This window comes from Apostichopus japonicus, chromosome 7 (assembly GCF_037975245.1).
Source record: "Apostichopus japonicus isolate 1M-3 chromosome 7, ASM3797524v1, whole genome shotgun sequence".
Taxonomy (NCBI): domain Eukaryota; kingdom Metazoa; phylum Echinodermata; class Holothuroidea; order Aspidochirotida; family Stichopodidae; genus Apostichopus; species Apostichopus japonicus.
In genome coordinates, this window is record NC_092567.1 from 7,310,116 (window position 1) to 7,323,840 (window position 13,725).

At 36.2% G+C, this 13,725-nt stretch overlaps 2 protein-coding genes across 4 annotated transcripts in view; both read left to right on the top strand.

Annotated features, from left to right (window-relative positions):
- LOC139970035 (NLR family CARD domain-containing protein 4-like) overlaps positions 1–13,725 on the top strand; it is a 545,770-nt gene that overhangs the window by 498,632 nt on the left and 33,413 nt on the right. The window lies entirely within an intron of this gene.
- The window catches only part of LOC139970051 (NLR family CARD domain-containing protein 4-like), a 73,562-nt gene that overhangs the window by 26,424 nt on the left and 33,413 nt on the right, over positions 1–13,725 (top strand). For both annotated transcript variants that reach the window (XM_071975663.1, XM_071975664.1), the window contains exon 4: positions 9,403–9,611. In XM_071975663.1, the coding sequence (XP_071831764.1) occupies positions 9,403–9,611 (209 nt within the window). The remainder of the gene's footprint in view (positions 1–9,402; positions 9,612–13,725) is intronic.

Below are 13,725 nucleotides of genomic sequence, written 5' to 3' on the forward strand. Positions count from 1 at the left end.
TTGGATAAAAAAGACTTTAAAAAAGTGGATCTGGTGACACAACTGTGCATGGAACTGTGTCTGGCTCTCAATATAACTGGTTTTGTGTACACCTTACTTAAATAATACTTCTTCAGCCTCACAAGATCGTATTGTGAATCTTAGAACTGGTGTGCGACAGTTTATCAGGAGTTTGGAGAAAAATATCAAAGAAGTGAAGGAGATACAACCCCAACCATAATCTTTAGCTGATATGAAAGACTGATCATTGAGATGAATATCAACGGTGGAGGTGATTTGTATTTTACTGTTCAATTACATTTCAAATCATATTTCCAATATGTAAGCAAATGCCTAAAACAATAATATCTACTGTACTACAGTAAATAAACATTATAACAAACATAATACACTAAAGTTCAAGATTTTATCCGTAGTTGTGTGACCTTTTTGTGACCTACCTAAATTAATCAACGTTTCTTGTTTGTTTGATGGAATGTTCATTACAAATACCTCTAACTCAAAGCTCAGCAATACAGACTGAGTTGACTTCTTTAATTTTTCTACAGCATTTTGGCTTATATCTAAAATGGTAATTTCGAGTTTGGGGTTTTAGTCTGAAGAAAATAAATACCTAACAGAAGACATATTTGTAGGTAACCTAAACTAGTTTCATACAAACCAACAAGTTGTCTTCCAGTCTTACCATTTTGGGAGTGTCAGGAGTTCTAGAAGACTTTATTTTGAGTCTCAGAAGGCAATTTTTATTTCAGTTTGGCAAATGGTAAAATGTACCAGATGGTATTTAGGCAGCTATTGTGTTATGGCAAGCACGTTGCAAATAAAAAAAAACAAGTACTGGATTACGAAGGAAAGTACAATTCAGTTTCCAATAACCAGGTAAGTGTAAAAGCAATGAACCAGTAAACCATCAAACTAGAACCGGATTGTCCGTTGTTTAGTGGAAGTGGCATAGAAAGGTGTAGTGCAGTGATATAAATGAGCCCCCGAAAGAGAGTCCAACCGCACACAAACCCAACCATGCATGGTTTGGGCTTGACTGAGAAATTTGTGAGATTTTGCACCTCTCTTTCCTATTGAGGACAACATTTCTTTTGAAATTCCACTCAGCAGGAGATAATTGTATCTAATTTAGTGTACATATCAGCTTTGGTGAATGTGTTTTTATATTATTTTTCTTCATTTAATGGCACCAGGCCCATGGAGACTGCATTGCCTACATTGACCTAGTTACACCACTCTCTGTGGGTATCTTTCCAGATTTTAGATTACCAAAGGTTCATAGAGTACACTGTTCAGCTGGTCAATAGCCATACAATATGGTCAGTTCTTTCCACAAATTTGGCAGATGAAGACACTTTTTGACTTAAGAGGTCAAAATCTTGAAATGAAAAGTCCAAATATTGAGATAAAAAAGTGAAAATTTTTGAAATTTGGGGACACTTTTGTCCCTATTAAGCCACTGTACTCAAGTCGGTGAAGTAAGATCATTTTTGAGACCAATTAGATTTTTTGAAACCAACTGACAACTGACAATTCTGTATTCACAGCTGTATATACTCAGATTAGTAGGAAATATTTCCACTTGTGTTCTCTGTTTAAAGTGGCTGGACTTACAAGGGTACTGCAAAGCTCTCCAAATCTTCGGTATTTTCACATAGTTTCTGGAATCTGCTAGCATTTTTAGCACATGAGGACATGTCAGTAATGGAAATATTTAATCTGATTTTACTCTGAGCCCTAGCAGGGGGCTTCAGAAGTGCTCTGTAACATTTTTGAGACTTCTTGTTCTCTTCTACTAAGTTTAAAGTGCATGTAAATACATGTTAGAGAGAAACCTGGAATTTCTATGAAGTAAAAATCTAAGCCATGGTGGGAGTCCCTTCGGACTTTGCTGATGCATTTTCACTTTTCAGATATTTAATGTTCTCTGATAGTGATTTTGCAGCCCTATTGGAGCCTATGGGGAGGGGTGGGGGCAAGTGCTCACCACCCTAATGGATACCAGTGCTTGTATATGTTGAAATGCCCTCTAAATGTGTTTATTTTAAACAGAATTTAGCTCTCAAATATGCAAGGAAGAAATGTTATCATGACATGATGATGATAAATAGTGTCACGGGAAATTAACTTCCTTAACCATGCTTGCTAGCGGTAGCCAGCAGTTTTGGTGAATAAAGTCACAACAACCAGATTACTTCATTCTTACCATTCCTACGTACCTCTGTGCATCAAGAAGTGTAGGATACTGAAGAAGCTTGATAGGTTCATAGGTCCTGATCTCCTCTATCCGGTACAGTCTCTGCCTTCATATTCACCTAATGCGGGTTCCTTACTTTGGTTGAATTATTACATCATGGAGCCGTTCGAGCCTCAGTGACTTCTAAATCAAAAGTGAAACACTAACATGAAATCAAATTAGTTATTCAGATATTTCAGAAGACTTCAGAAACAAAAGTATACTCACTTACAAAGAAAAACCCATGGTAGCAGTTCCACTTGGATCCAATCATTGATCTTTTTCATTTATTGATTATTTAGTATTAAAGTGTTTGGTTTCTGAAGCTTTTTGCAAGTTCTTAGGAAATTTTGCATTCAGATAGCAACGTGACACTACAGCAGTCTTTGTGGGCAATCAACTTTACATGATAGCTGTAAAAGACCCATCAGTTTTAGTAAGTTAATCATGTAAAAAGTGCATATTTGATTTGTGATATTGAAGCTGAAGATACGTCAATAGGAAATGAGCATTACCAGCACAAAGCCTGGAAATTCTGGATATAATTTTTATATATATATTTTTTTAATTTTAGGTTTATACTTCTGTTCAGGGTCAAGGCCCTCTCACACGACTTTACAACTTAACCCTGGTTATTGGTAACTTGTCACACCTACACACCAAAGTGTGCACAATTCAATCAATCTCTCCTGGGGCACCACAGTGCACCACAACCATGTGTCCCCCGGGGGAATTCCCATAGGGTGCAGCCACAAACCGGCGCAAACAACTATATTTACAAGTTACCTCGCAAGTCCCTATTTATACACCTGGGTGAAGAGAGGCAATGGAGATAAAGCGCCTTGCCCAATGACACAACGTAATGATCTGACCAGGGCTCAAACCTGTAATCCATAGATCACAAGTCCACTGCCTTAACCACTTGACCACAACGCCCTCACCAATATGTTCCGATAATGGGTTGTCTTGGACCAGTAAGGGTGGGTAAAGCGCTGCAGTATTATGGGTGACACAAGCTACAATAATGTTTGCATATGATATGGAATATTGAATCTCAATCTCTGGAAAACCTTGCATTTCATTTGACCTTTACTCACTGGCAGGTTAGCACTTAAACCCACAACATCCCAGGAGAGGAAACAACTTCAGATTACTTTAAGAGTAGGTTTTTATGACTAAAACCTTTCAGACAGTTGGATGATCTCGCAAGTGTAGAACACTTCTTTAATAAACTAATATGATCAAAGTATGCTGAGGGAGGAAACCCTCCCCGTCAACTTGTAACCAACTAACAGGCAAGCATCACCATACTTCACCTAGTCCTACATTGTGCTGAGCATAGGACATGCTTTATGCTGGCATTGCGGTAGTATATTGGAACTAGTAAAATCATTGGACTAGGCCACGGTTAGGCTGCACTTTTCTTATATGACTAAAGAAGACCTAAGCCATAACTTCAACGTTATGATGTCCCTGTCCTTGTAGGTACATAGCTTAACAATATGAAAGGAACACAAGACATACGTGGGATTTCTTCTTTGACAATTGCAATATACTTAGTCTGTTTCTTTCAGTATCATGTTCACCATCTGGAATATAATAACGTTATATTAATAAGGGAATCACGTTAAACAACAGGGAAGTACAACCATACAACCGTTCTTCAAACGCTGCTTTACACTGTGTCGTTGGTTTGTTTAGATTTTGAAGATGAGACTTGTTCAAGTGGTTCATTGCCCACGAGGGAAATACCCTCTTTTCAGATAAATGATGTATGTGTGTATGTATGTATGTATGTATATTACACCCTCCTGCAAGCAGGAACTCGCGAAGAAGCCTCATTGGCTTATCAAAGCAGCAAGCTGACCGAAGTCAGTCTCTTTCATTCATATTTAACGTCCATGATTAAGAATTGTTAATTGTCAACAACTCTGTAACTGGACGACAAACATTGATCTTGGAGTGACTCGAACCGGGGACCTTATGATTGAAAGGCACCGGCGTTAACCACTGAGCTAACACTCCACTCCATGATCAATCTTCCAATTCAAATAATAGCACTTTACAACAAAATGGCAAATTCCTTGTATCTAGGAGTGAGGTCTTAAACATTATGCTGCAAAATGTCAATTCATCATTTGCATCTCGATAATTTTCTGGTAATTTTGCGTTCATAGAATCCTGTACAGCCGCTTTAAGTGTATACGTGTTATGGGTCGTAAGGTATAGGTCTTATGGAAAAGATAAAAAAAATACTTAGTTATTACACTCCAACTCACCAAATTACAATTTGGACGGCCTCTTGACTATTCACAACAGATCTTCCGAAGTCCAAACATAAAAAGGGGTCCGGCACTAAATATATAATGAAAACGCAATATGCAAATAATGAAAATATGTTGATGGTCTTGGCCATACCAGTAAAGCAAAGTTAATAGGCTATTGTAAGTTCCAAGGAAAACGCGTACTATCGCCTAGCGTAATCTATCGTGATAGTATTGCGTCACTACAAGTGTCATCAAGACAGCATGATAATTAGACATGTTAGGTATTTTTCAGGATATTGTTTACTACAAGCTCAGAAAGAAGTCAATATTTTATCATTTCTAAAGACTTTTGAAATGACGAGATGAAAGTATTTTCGTATTTTAACATTAATCAGAAAATTTCTAAATTATACACTTGGATAGAAGTCGGGGAGGGGTGGGAGGGGGCAATGTTACATTCAGCCGAGAAGAAGGCCACTGCTACGAGCGTACACCCCTCCCCACACGCTCCCTCCCCACTTAAGACTTTACAAAACATTGTTCATAGGCAAAAATGCATGGTGTATGGAGCCAATTTTAGGCCTTGGTGGTCTAATTATGCCTCGGGGTGCACCAGTTAAGATCATTTCTCAAAAAGAATTCAGGGGACGCCGCTACTGAGATTTGCCTTCAACAAGCCAACGACCACACCTCCGCCATTTTTAAATTCTCTTGTCTTTCCATAATAGTGCAGGACCTGTATCTAAGTCAGTTGGGATTTGCCCCGCCCCCCCTTTGAAATCCTATATTAAAATGGGTTTTGAGAAGGGGTCCCATTCTCCTAGTCCTGCAAAGCGATTTCAAGTAGTAGATAACCTATGCATCTGCCAGTAAAATGTGGTACATGGCTACATGAGGGTAACATGCTATAATGTGTACCTCTTTGTCAGGCATTATTGTATATAGGAATAATAACTGGTTTGGCAACATGTCCACCCAACGGCTATTTACAGAATAACTCGACGCGAGCAAGACTGTATTTTCTGATTTGTTATGCAATCATACAATAGTGATTTTAACATCGGTCAGTTCAGTTTTCAAACTTCACACTAGTATGTTTTAGCACAACCTTAAGTTTAGACAGATATTATAGTCTAACTACGCCTCAGAATTGTTTCAGTCGGAGGACCCCCAAAACCCCATACATGGACTTGCATTCAGCGACTCCACAGCAACACCATCAACACTTTCGCCATCTATAGTATGACTATTAAGGTTCGTTTCCCCCTCCTAAATTGATCGGGAGAATTTTGGAATATGAACCCACGTTACTGGGTACTAAACCATACAGGAGATTCGATCCGTTTTCAGGATTGGAGAGGCAAACTTACCGCTTATGGACTTAATCAGAAATATACACAAATTAGCCACAAGATGTACCTCCTCCTTTATGTTCTACAACCTTCCCCATATCTATGTAGACATGTGACAAATCACTTGATTGGCGTAGGAAGGGAGCACAAAATGAATGAGTTGGGGAAGTAGTCGGGAGGCATCCCAATTAAGCAAACAATACACATTTTGTCATTATTGTAACCCACATGGAACACTGAAAATTTCATATCAAAATGTTAATTATTTTATCCCGAAAGTTTTGAATATTTCTGAGAATTTCAACCCTTTTTCAAAATTGAAATCCTTTTCTTGAAAATCAAGTTTGTCTTAAAAGTGCAATCTGTAATATAACCAAAATTCTCAACATTAAACTACTTATTCTAAAATTTAAAACCTCTCCGATTGATTTTGACTTCTATAATTCTCTTCATGTAAAGCGTCGATTTATTTTTGTTTCAAATTCAAACTTTTAAAATGTCGACTTCTCAACTATGTAGTTACATTTATTCCAGTACGTCATTATGATCAAGTGATTATTTGTAAAAACAAAAATGTAACTTGACACTGACACGTTTTGTCTGCACGATGTGTCTGCAAGATGTGTGTGACGGAACAAGGATGTTCAATTTATGTTATTCCATGTAGGTTTTAATATTCATTAAACATGTACTCCTTCAAATCATTTGAAACAGACGGTATTAAAGCTTTTGTGTTAATTGTTTGTGTATGCATCCACTAACAGATCATAAGGTGGGTGAATGAGTACATAAAATGCTTTTTTGCCCACATTTTAACCGGTGGTGGGGAGGGGGTGTACGGGGACTACCACCCTATCGCTTAGGGAGAAATGTCAATGATAGATTGATCTACTTGATATAGGTTGTGTTGTATTATTTACTTCCTCGAACCCTTCCTTACTACATACCCAATGGACGTCAGTTTTTAAACTGTCTGTTTTCACCGGGCATGTATAACGTTACGTACATTTATTTCTATTTGCGCCAAAATGTATGTTACAAATCTCAAACATCACCAGCGAACAGCTGGAAAACACCATCAATATCGGTGACTCATGCTATTGAATACATGTTCACATCTAGTATATATCAGTATCACTGACAATGAATGGTTTAGTGTTATATCAGTGCATGGAGTTTCAGAGTACGTTGTATAATCGTGGAGGTTGTTTGTTACCATTGACTTGTTCAGTGGTTATTAAAATGGGATTGTTTAATGGAGAGGAACCGCTGTGAATAGTTAAAACAGTAATTATTGATCAGAGAGATAAATTGACGGTATGGTATAGAGGCATAGACTAGGATGTGTACAAAGGCCAGGCCAAACTTATACGTAGGTTATAGGTTAGACTAGTGATACAGTTAGGCTATTTTAAAAATCTCAAAAATCACCCGCGAAAAGCTAGAATTACTACTTTTAGCAAGAGGACATGCTTAGCAAATCTTACTAATAAATAATATGAATCTTAATCTATCTTAGCCTATAGTTGACTGATTATCAACAAAATCCAAGTTAAAGCATATCTTAAATATAAAGGACTTGAAAAAATACAATCGAGACACTGAGTCTTCTTTAGTGATCTTAAATTAAGCGAAGAATAAAACCAGCGATTAACATTCTAGGTGAGCTGATGCCTATCCTTTACTTCGAAAACAATTACTTCATTCTAGCTAACAAAAAGTATCCATAGACAAACTTTGGAATTTTTTTATCCCTTCAACAAAATGTAATCAAAGAAATTTGTTCAACTCGATTTTACTCGTACATAATATAGCCTTATAGGCGTGAATACAAGTCAATCTATAACATTCTACACTTATTATTGTAATCACATAACTTACTAAGTCTACCAGGTCTGAAAAATGAGCCACTTGTGTGAGAAACCTGCAGCTTTTTACCGAGCAGGCTAAAATAATGTTATTTAATAACTGATTATAAGTTGAATAACCTAACTCCTGCCAATATACCTGACACTTATTGTGATATATAATTTTGTTAAATACTGTATAGGGCCTAGAGCTTTGAGCATCTATAAAACAGTTTTCCAATTAAGTATAATAATAATCAAATGCAATACATATTTATAAAAAAAGGAATTTTTCGTCCATGTCTTTCCAGCAGCAACTAGATCGTGGTGTTCTATTCACACCTGGGTTTGTCTTAATTTGCCCACATAACTATAAAAACTGTTCATCATTTCCAAGCCAACAGATTTATGGCTACATGATATTTAAAAAGTTAAATGTTTTTGAAATTGGAAGTGCGACACTTATTTTACCCTGCCGCAACACTCAATAGCAGAAGTTTGCCAGAGCCGTAGCTCTAACGTTAAATGTTCCGCTAACTGTTCACACCCGAAGAACTCCATAGTGACAGAAGATGTTTCAATGAAGATCCAATTAAACTGATTAAACTTAAAAGTAATAATGAATTAGTATAATTAAACCCTCAAGGATATGAAGTGTTTCGGGATAACAATATTAATTGTCAAAAAAGTGTAAAAAGCGGATGGTACTATTTAATTGGAAGAAACGATACAGTTTAGAAAGTTAAGATTATAAGCAATACCCAATTTAGGAATATCTACAAACACAAAGAAAGAACAAAGCTTCATTTCGACAAAAAATCCACTGCAAGTTATGTCAAACTCAAACCGTAACTTAGGAATGAATTGATAACTAAACACAGATGAACATCATCATTTAAACAAATCGTATTAATTAGAAATAATTATAATTCAAGCAGAATAGTCGGGTTTGGATCAACAATTAAATAATTTGTATATTCAATTTTGAGTTTAAGCTTCGTCAACCTTCTCTCTTGAAACTTGAATTTGATCTACCGTACATCTGCTTCTCTAAATTGCGTTTTAATTATAAGAAACAACCTATTGATTTAAATATAATTCTTCCAAATCTCCTTAAACTTGAAAAAAACCTGGTATTAGTTAGAGTAGAAGTTTCCTTTGCCTAATTCCTATAACATTGAATTACATTTTCTTCTAAAAGTTCTAAATAAAAATACAAATAAATTTGATCAATTGTGTTCTGCAAAAGATAGATAATCTCAATTATTATTTACCCATTTCTTATAAAATTCTCAAGCAGTCATTGGGATTCGTTTCCGATTAACTAATAAAAAAAATGTAGCCTCACAGTCTTATTTTATTAAACCTTTCTAGCCATATAAACTTTAACTAATAAGGAAATTGTAAAACAATAAAACTAACCCTTAAATCCTACATTGCCACTTTATTTTTGTCTAATCTAATCTTATTATTCCTGTTAATATTTGTCTCCTCTTAAAATCAGCCCCTTATTTCCGTTCCAATAACTGGTTCCTTCTTACAAATAAACACGACCTAAATGTCTTAGTTTATCGCTTTATTTCCTTTATCTTCATTTCGTTATTTTAATTTTATTATAATTATTCTAATCCTAACCAAATCCAATCTTTTGATCTCGATCTACTCTATTACTCAGTAACTCTATTCTTTCATTCTAGATTCCTATCTCCTGTGTGTGGCTATACCTCTGCTCTCCTAGAGTTGATGAGTCTGGTCTGAACCTTATCCTGCAGTCTGGTCTCTCTCTCTCTATCCTGAGTTCTCTCCAGAAGCTGGAGATCTATGACTACAACCGAAGACTAACTAATGAAGAGTTAGCGGCCATCTTGTCTTACTCCTCACAGTGTACAAGCTTGAAGGAGCTGGAGTAAGTATTCTGGTGTAGATGTTAGAATCATCATTACAGTTAAACAGGAATTAATATATTTATAAAAGTTATCAATATTAAACTAACACTAGCGAATGTAAAGTCTGCTGTATTTTTATGTCAAGGATGTTATTTAGTTAGTTTAGTTGAATTTATTTTAATAATTAGGTCATCGTGAAAGGAATTTTGTAGGATGTTATGACAAATAAAACAAAGTATAATGGATAAATAGGGAATATTTTAAGAGAGTGTTGGTAAGAGAGGGGTAGGGGTTGATGGGGTTTGTTCAAACGTTCTTTGTTTAATGTAATGTTAAAATTAATTAAAAATAAGGTTTTAGAATGACAGGAAAGTGTTTAAGGATGAAACAAAAGGCTATTTTTGTAAGGTAGTTAGAGTTAAATAAATCTAAAGAGTTTAAAAAACATTTTAAACTAGGGGTTTTGAGTTTGCAAGTAATAAATGTGACTTCTCAAGCTGAAACCTCAAACATATATAGCTTTTTTTATATTTCATAACTTTGAACATAAACTGTTTAATATTTTAATATTCCTCGTATAAATATCACTTCATACTTGATTAGATCATGACATCCCTGCTTTATCCTTTACAATTTAGTGTAATTGAATCCCCTCCCACACCCCACCCCAACCCCTCACTTATAGCCCATTCGAATACCGGTTTTACTAAATACATTCCCGACACCTCACATTTACAAATCCATTGTAACTCTACCTGCCCCCTTCAGATAACTGTCATTACACTCTTTGTTTTTCGCAGTTTCCCTTTTCAAATGCTTTTTTACCCCCTCCTACCCTAACCTTATCATCATCCCCTTTGTTCCTGTCACCGAGTGGTTTGTCTTTATTATCTCCAGCTTCATTATCAATTACTTGTGTTTTCTTTGTTTCTTCGTGTCCATTGTTTTCTTTACATAGGCCTGTTAAGAATATATTGTAGTTTTATAGATATAGACGTAAACCTCGCTAATACTTTAATATATTTATTTTCCTCAGAGTCAATTGGTTACCCAACGAATATATTCAGTTTAATATATCGCTACTCCTCTCACATCCATTAGTTCATTTAGACCAACCTCATAACAAGTTTCCCATTTCCATCTTTACACAATCACCATTATGTAATCAGTTGATATGTCCACAGTGTATGACGTGTTACTAAAGCAATGAAACAAATATTTAAGTCGCCCAATCCCGCCTCACCCGACTCTCAATGAAAAAGGGATACAACTATTCAGTAATACCATCAATAAAATACCATATAGTTGAAAATTATTCAGCATGTCATATTCTCAATGCCATTCCAGGAATAACTGTAACCACCGAAAATGTATCACTGAAACATCTTAAACATTAGCAGTATTGCTTGGTCGAATCATCAAAAAAATGTAATACAGATCTATGATTATTCACTTTTTAGAGTGTCAATGCTCTATCCCAATCCCCGTGTTCAGTATCCTCTTCACTAATTTTGGTCTAACCACTGGTGTAGGAAGGTATTTTTTTGTCAGGGGGGGGGGGGCTGATGCATGATGGATTGTGATCGCCGTCATGGGGGAGGGGTCTTAAAAATTTCCAAAGGGGAGGGTCACCCCTCCCCCTTTGAAACATTTTTGAACAATTAGAGGCCATCAGATGTGCTACAAATGTCTGAAGTTATAATAAAATTTTCTCATATTTCCTGATATACTTTACCCCTCCCCCTTTGAAACATTTTTGAACAATTAGAGGCCATCAGATGTGCTACAAATGTCTGAAGTTATAATAAAATTTTCTCATATTTCCTGATATACTTTACTCATGTTGCGTGCAGTTGCCAGGCGTGTACGTGATATACGTGATATGCATGAACTACGGAGTAGCTGCGATGGTGTATGTATATGTCAGTATGTATGCCTGACCTACAGTACATGAACAAAACAAACGGTGTTATGTACACACTGTAGCGTATAAGCTAGCACAACCTAAACATGCAGCACATTGGTCTGGACGAGGGTCGATCTGCTCAAACGCTAGCGAATTTCCGGTGGAGATAGTGATTCCCAATAATCGCAGTACTAAACAGTGTTTTCAGGTGTTGGGGGTGGGGCTGTCGCCCCCCCCCGCTTCCTACGCCCCTGAGTCTAACCTCCTCCACCCTTCAGACAACCCTATACCTGTTCCCGCCACTGGCCCTCCCCTTCGCCCTCCCCTTCAGAGAGGTGCATATGTCTGTTTTTAGAGAGCCCATCAAATCCATTCCATGTTTATACCCGATAACATCATCATCGTGTTAGTACATACAGTCGGCCTATTCTATTCTACTTCTACAATAGTTTTCTGTACAAATATATACAGCGCTTACATTATACAGACGATTTATTCAAACAATTTATGTTCTAAAGCAAGCCAATGGTAAGAATGCCACACCTGGAACTTTAGTAAATATCTAATTAGCATAATAATAGATGACACGAACCAGTTCAACCTAATGAAAAGAAAAAGGTAAACGAACCACGTGCCCATTGTCAGTGAACGTGTCAAAGTAACCATGGAAACATACATTAAGTAGGTCAGTAGGTGTACAGCAGTGAATACGAATCATCCTTTGGGGCAAATCCCCCAAATAACATATTTTTATGTCATAGGCCTTGTTATTGCATACGTTGCGTTCATAATTTTTGGTTATTCTTTGTAAGTTTTACTTTAAATGAGCAAAATTGCTCTCATTGGTTGTTTAATGTATCCCCACATGTTCCCCTGCAGACCAATCGAAGAAAACCTGAATAGAGAGGGTTTACAGATAACACAAATTTATGAATACAAATTAAGGAAGGACTGATTCCTGTTACGTTCAGTTATTCTTCTTGAATTTAGGTTGCACTTCTCGTTAGTAGGAGTTTGACTAGATAACGCATTATTGTGTAGCTCTCAATTTCATTATAGGTAGTAGGGAGTTTATGTTTATTTAATTATTTTTTTTTTATGATTCCCATTGTTGAGCTCCGGACTTGAACATTACGGTATTAAACGTCTTGAATCAATGGACACTGCTGGATCGTTACCATCATGTGTTTCACTGTTGAATTTGATCGAATTTGTTTGACTGTTCAGCAGGAACACAAATAACAGGGTGATTAAGTTCGTTTTGAGAAGAATATTATGCGTGTCGAACAATGAGCTTAACAATAATAATAGGAAATTTAAAAGCCGTATTGAATTTTTACTTTGAGTATAAAACATTGTGCGAGCTTAGTAGAAAACTCTAAATATAAAAGCTAAATAGCATCCAATCAAATCTGCGATATTAAATATAGTTCCCGAAATCAACATAATACAATTAGCTGTTTTCGTTATCGCCCCGGTTTGTCTCCTTTACTTGGCTTCTGAGCCCGAATCGAAATAAAAGAGATTGTACTAAATATGCGTAGCTCGGAAATAACGTTGAACAGTAAGTAACAAAAGTATTTGAAAGGAATTATTTAAATATGTACTTTTTGCCGCCAAACAAGAATCATTTTATTTTGATTATAATTTCGTAATTATTTAGAAAATGATACTAATTTGATAACTATATTTTTTTAAGTATAAAACTAAAATCCCCCCAAGTATCGCAGAATTACTGAATGTAATTGAGCGAAAGCGTTCGAAATCTACCCCATACAACACTTGTATTGTAAACAGAACATGTTTCGAAGGGAGATTGTACCGTCATGCAAACAATGATGTTATCAATTTCTACTTTCAAACTTGAAAATATCAAACAAAGGTTTGTACTGAGCCCCCACACCCTACCCTCCCGTGCACGCTCAGTTTGGTTCTAAAGTTGCGTATTAACTAATATATACAATGTGATTTTTGTGAGATGTCCCATTGTTATCTTTGGGAAGGAGGGGGAGGTGGGGGTGGGCTCCAAATATGACTTGGGTCGTTGGGAGGGGTCTAAATGGGTACCCCTTTCCCCGTTATATTGCCTGCATGTAAGCATTGAGTTATTATGTCTGATATAGCCCTTACATTATATAAAATATTAATAAAATATTGCAAAGGGCATCTTTAACCAGTCAATGAATAGATATAGAAAACAAACGATTGTAAATAAAACCATTTTTCAT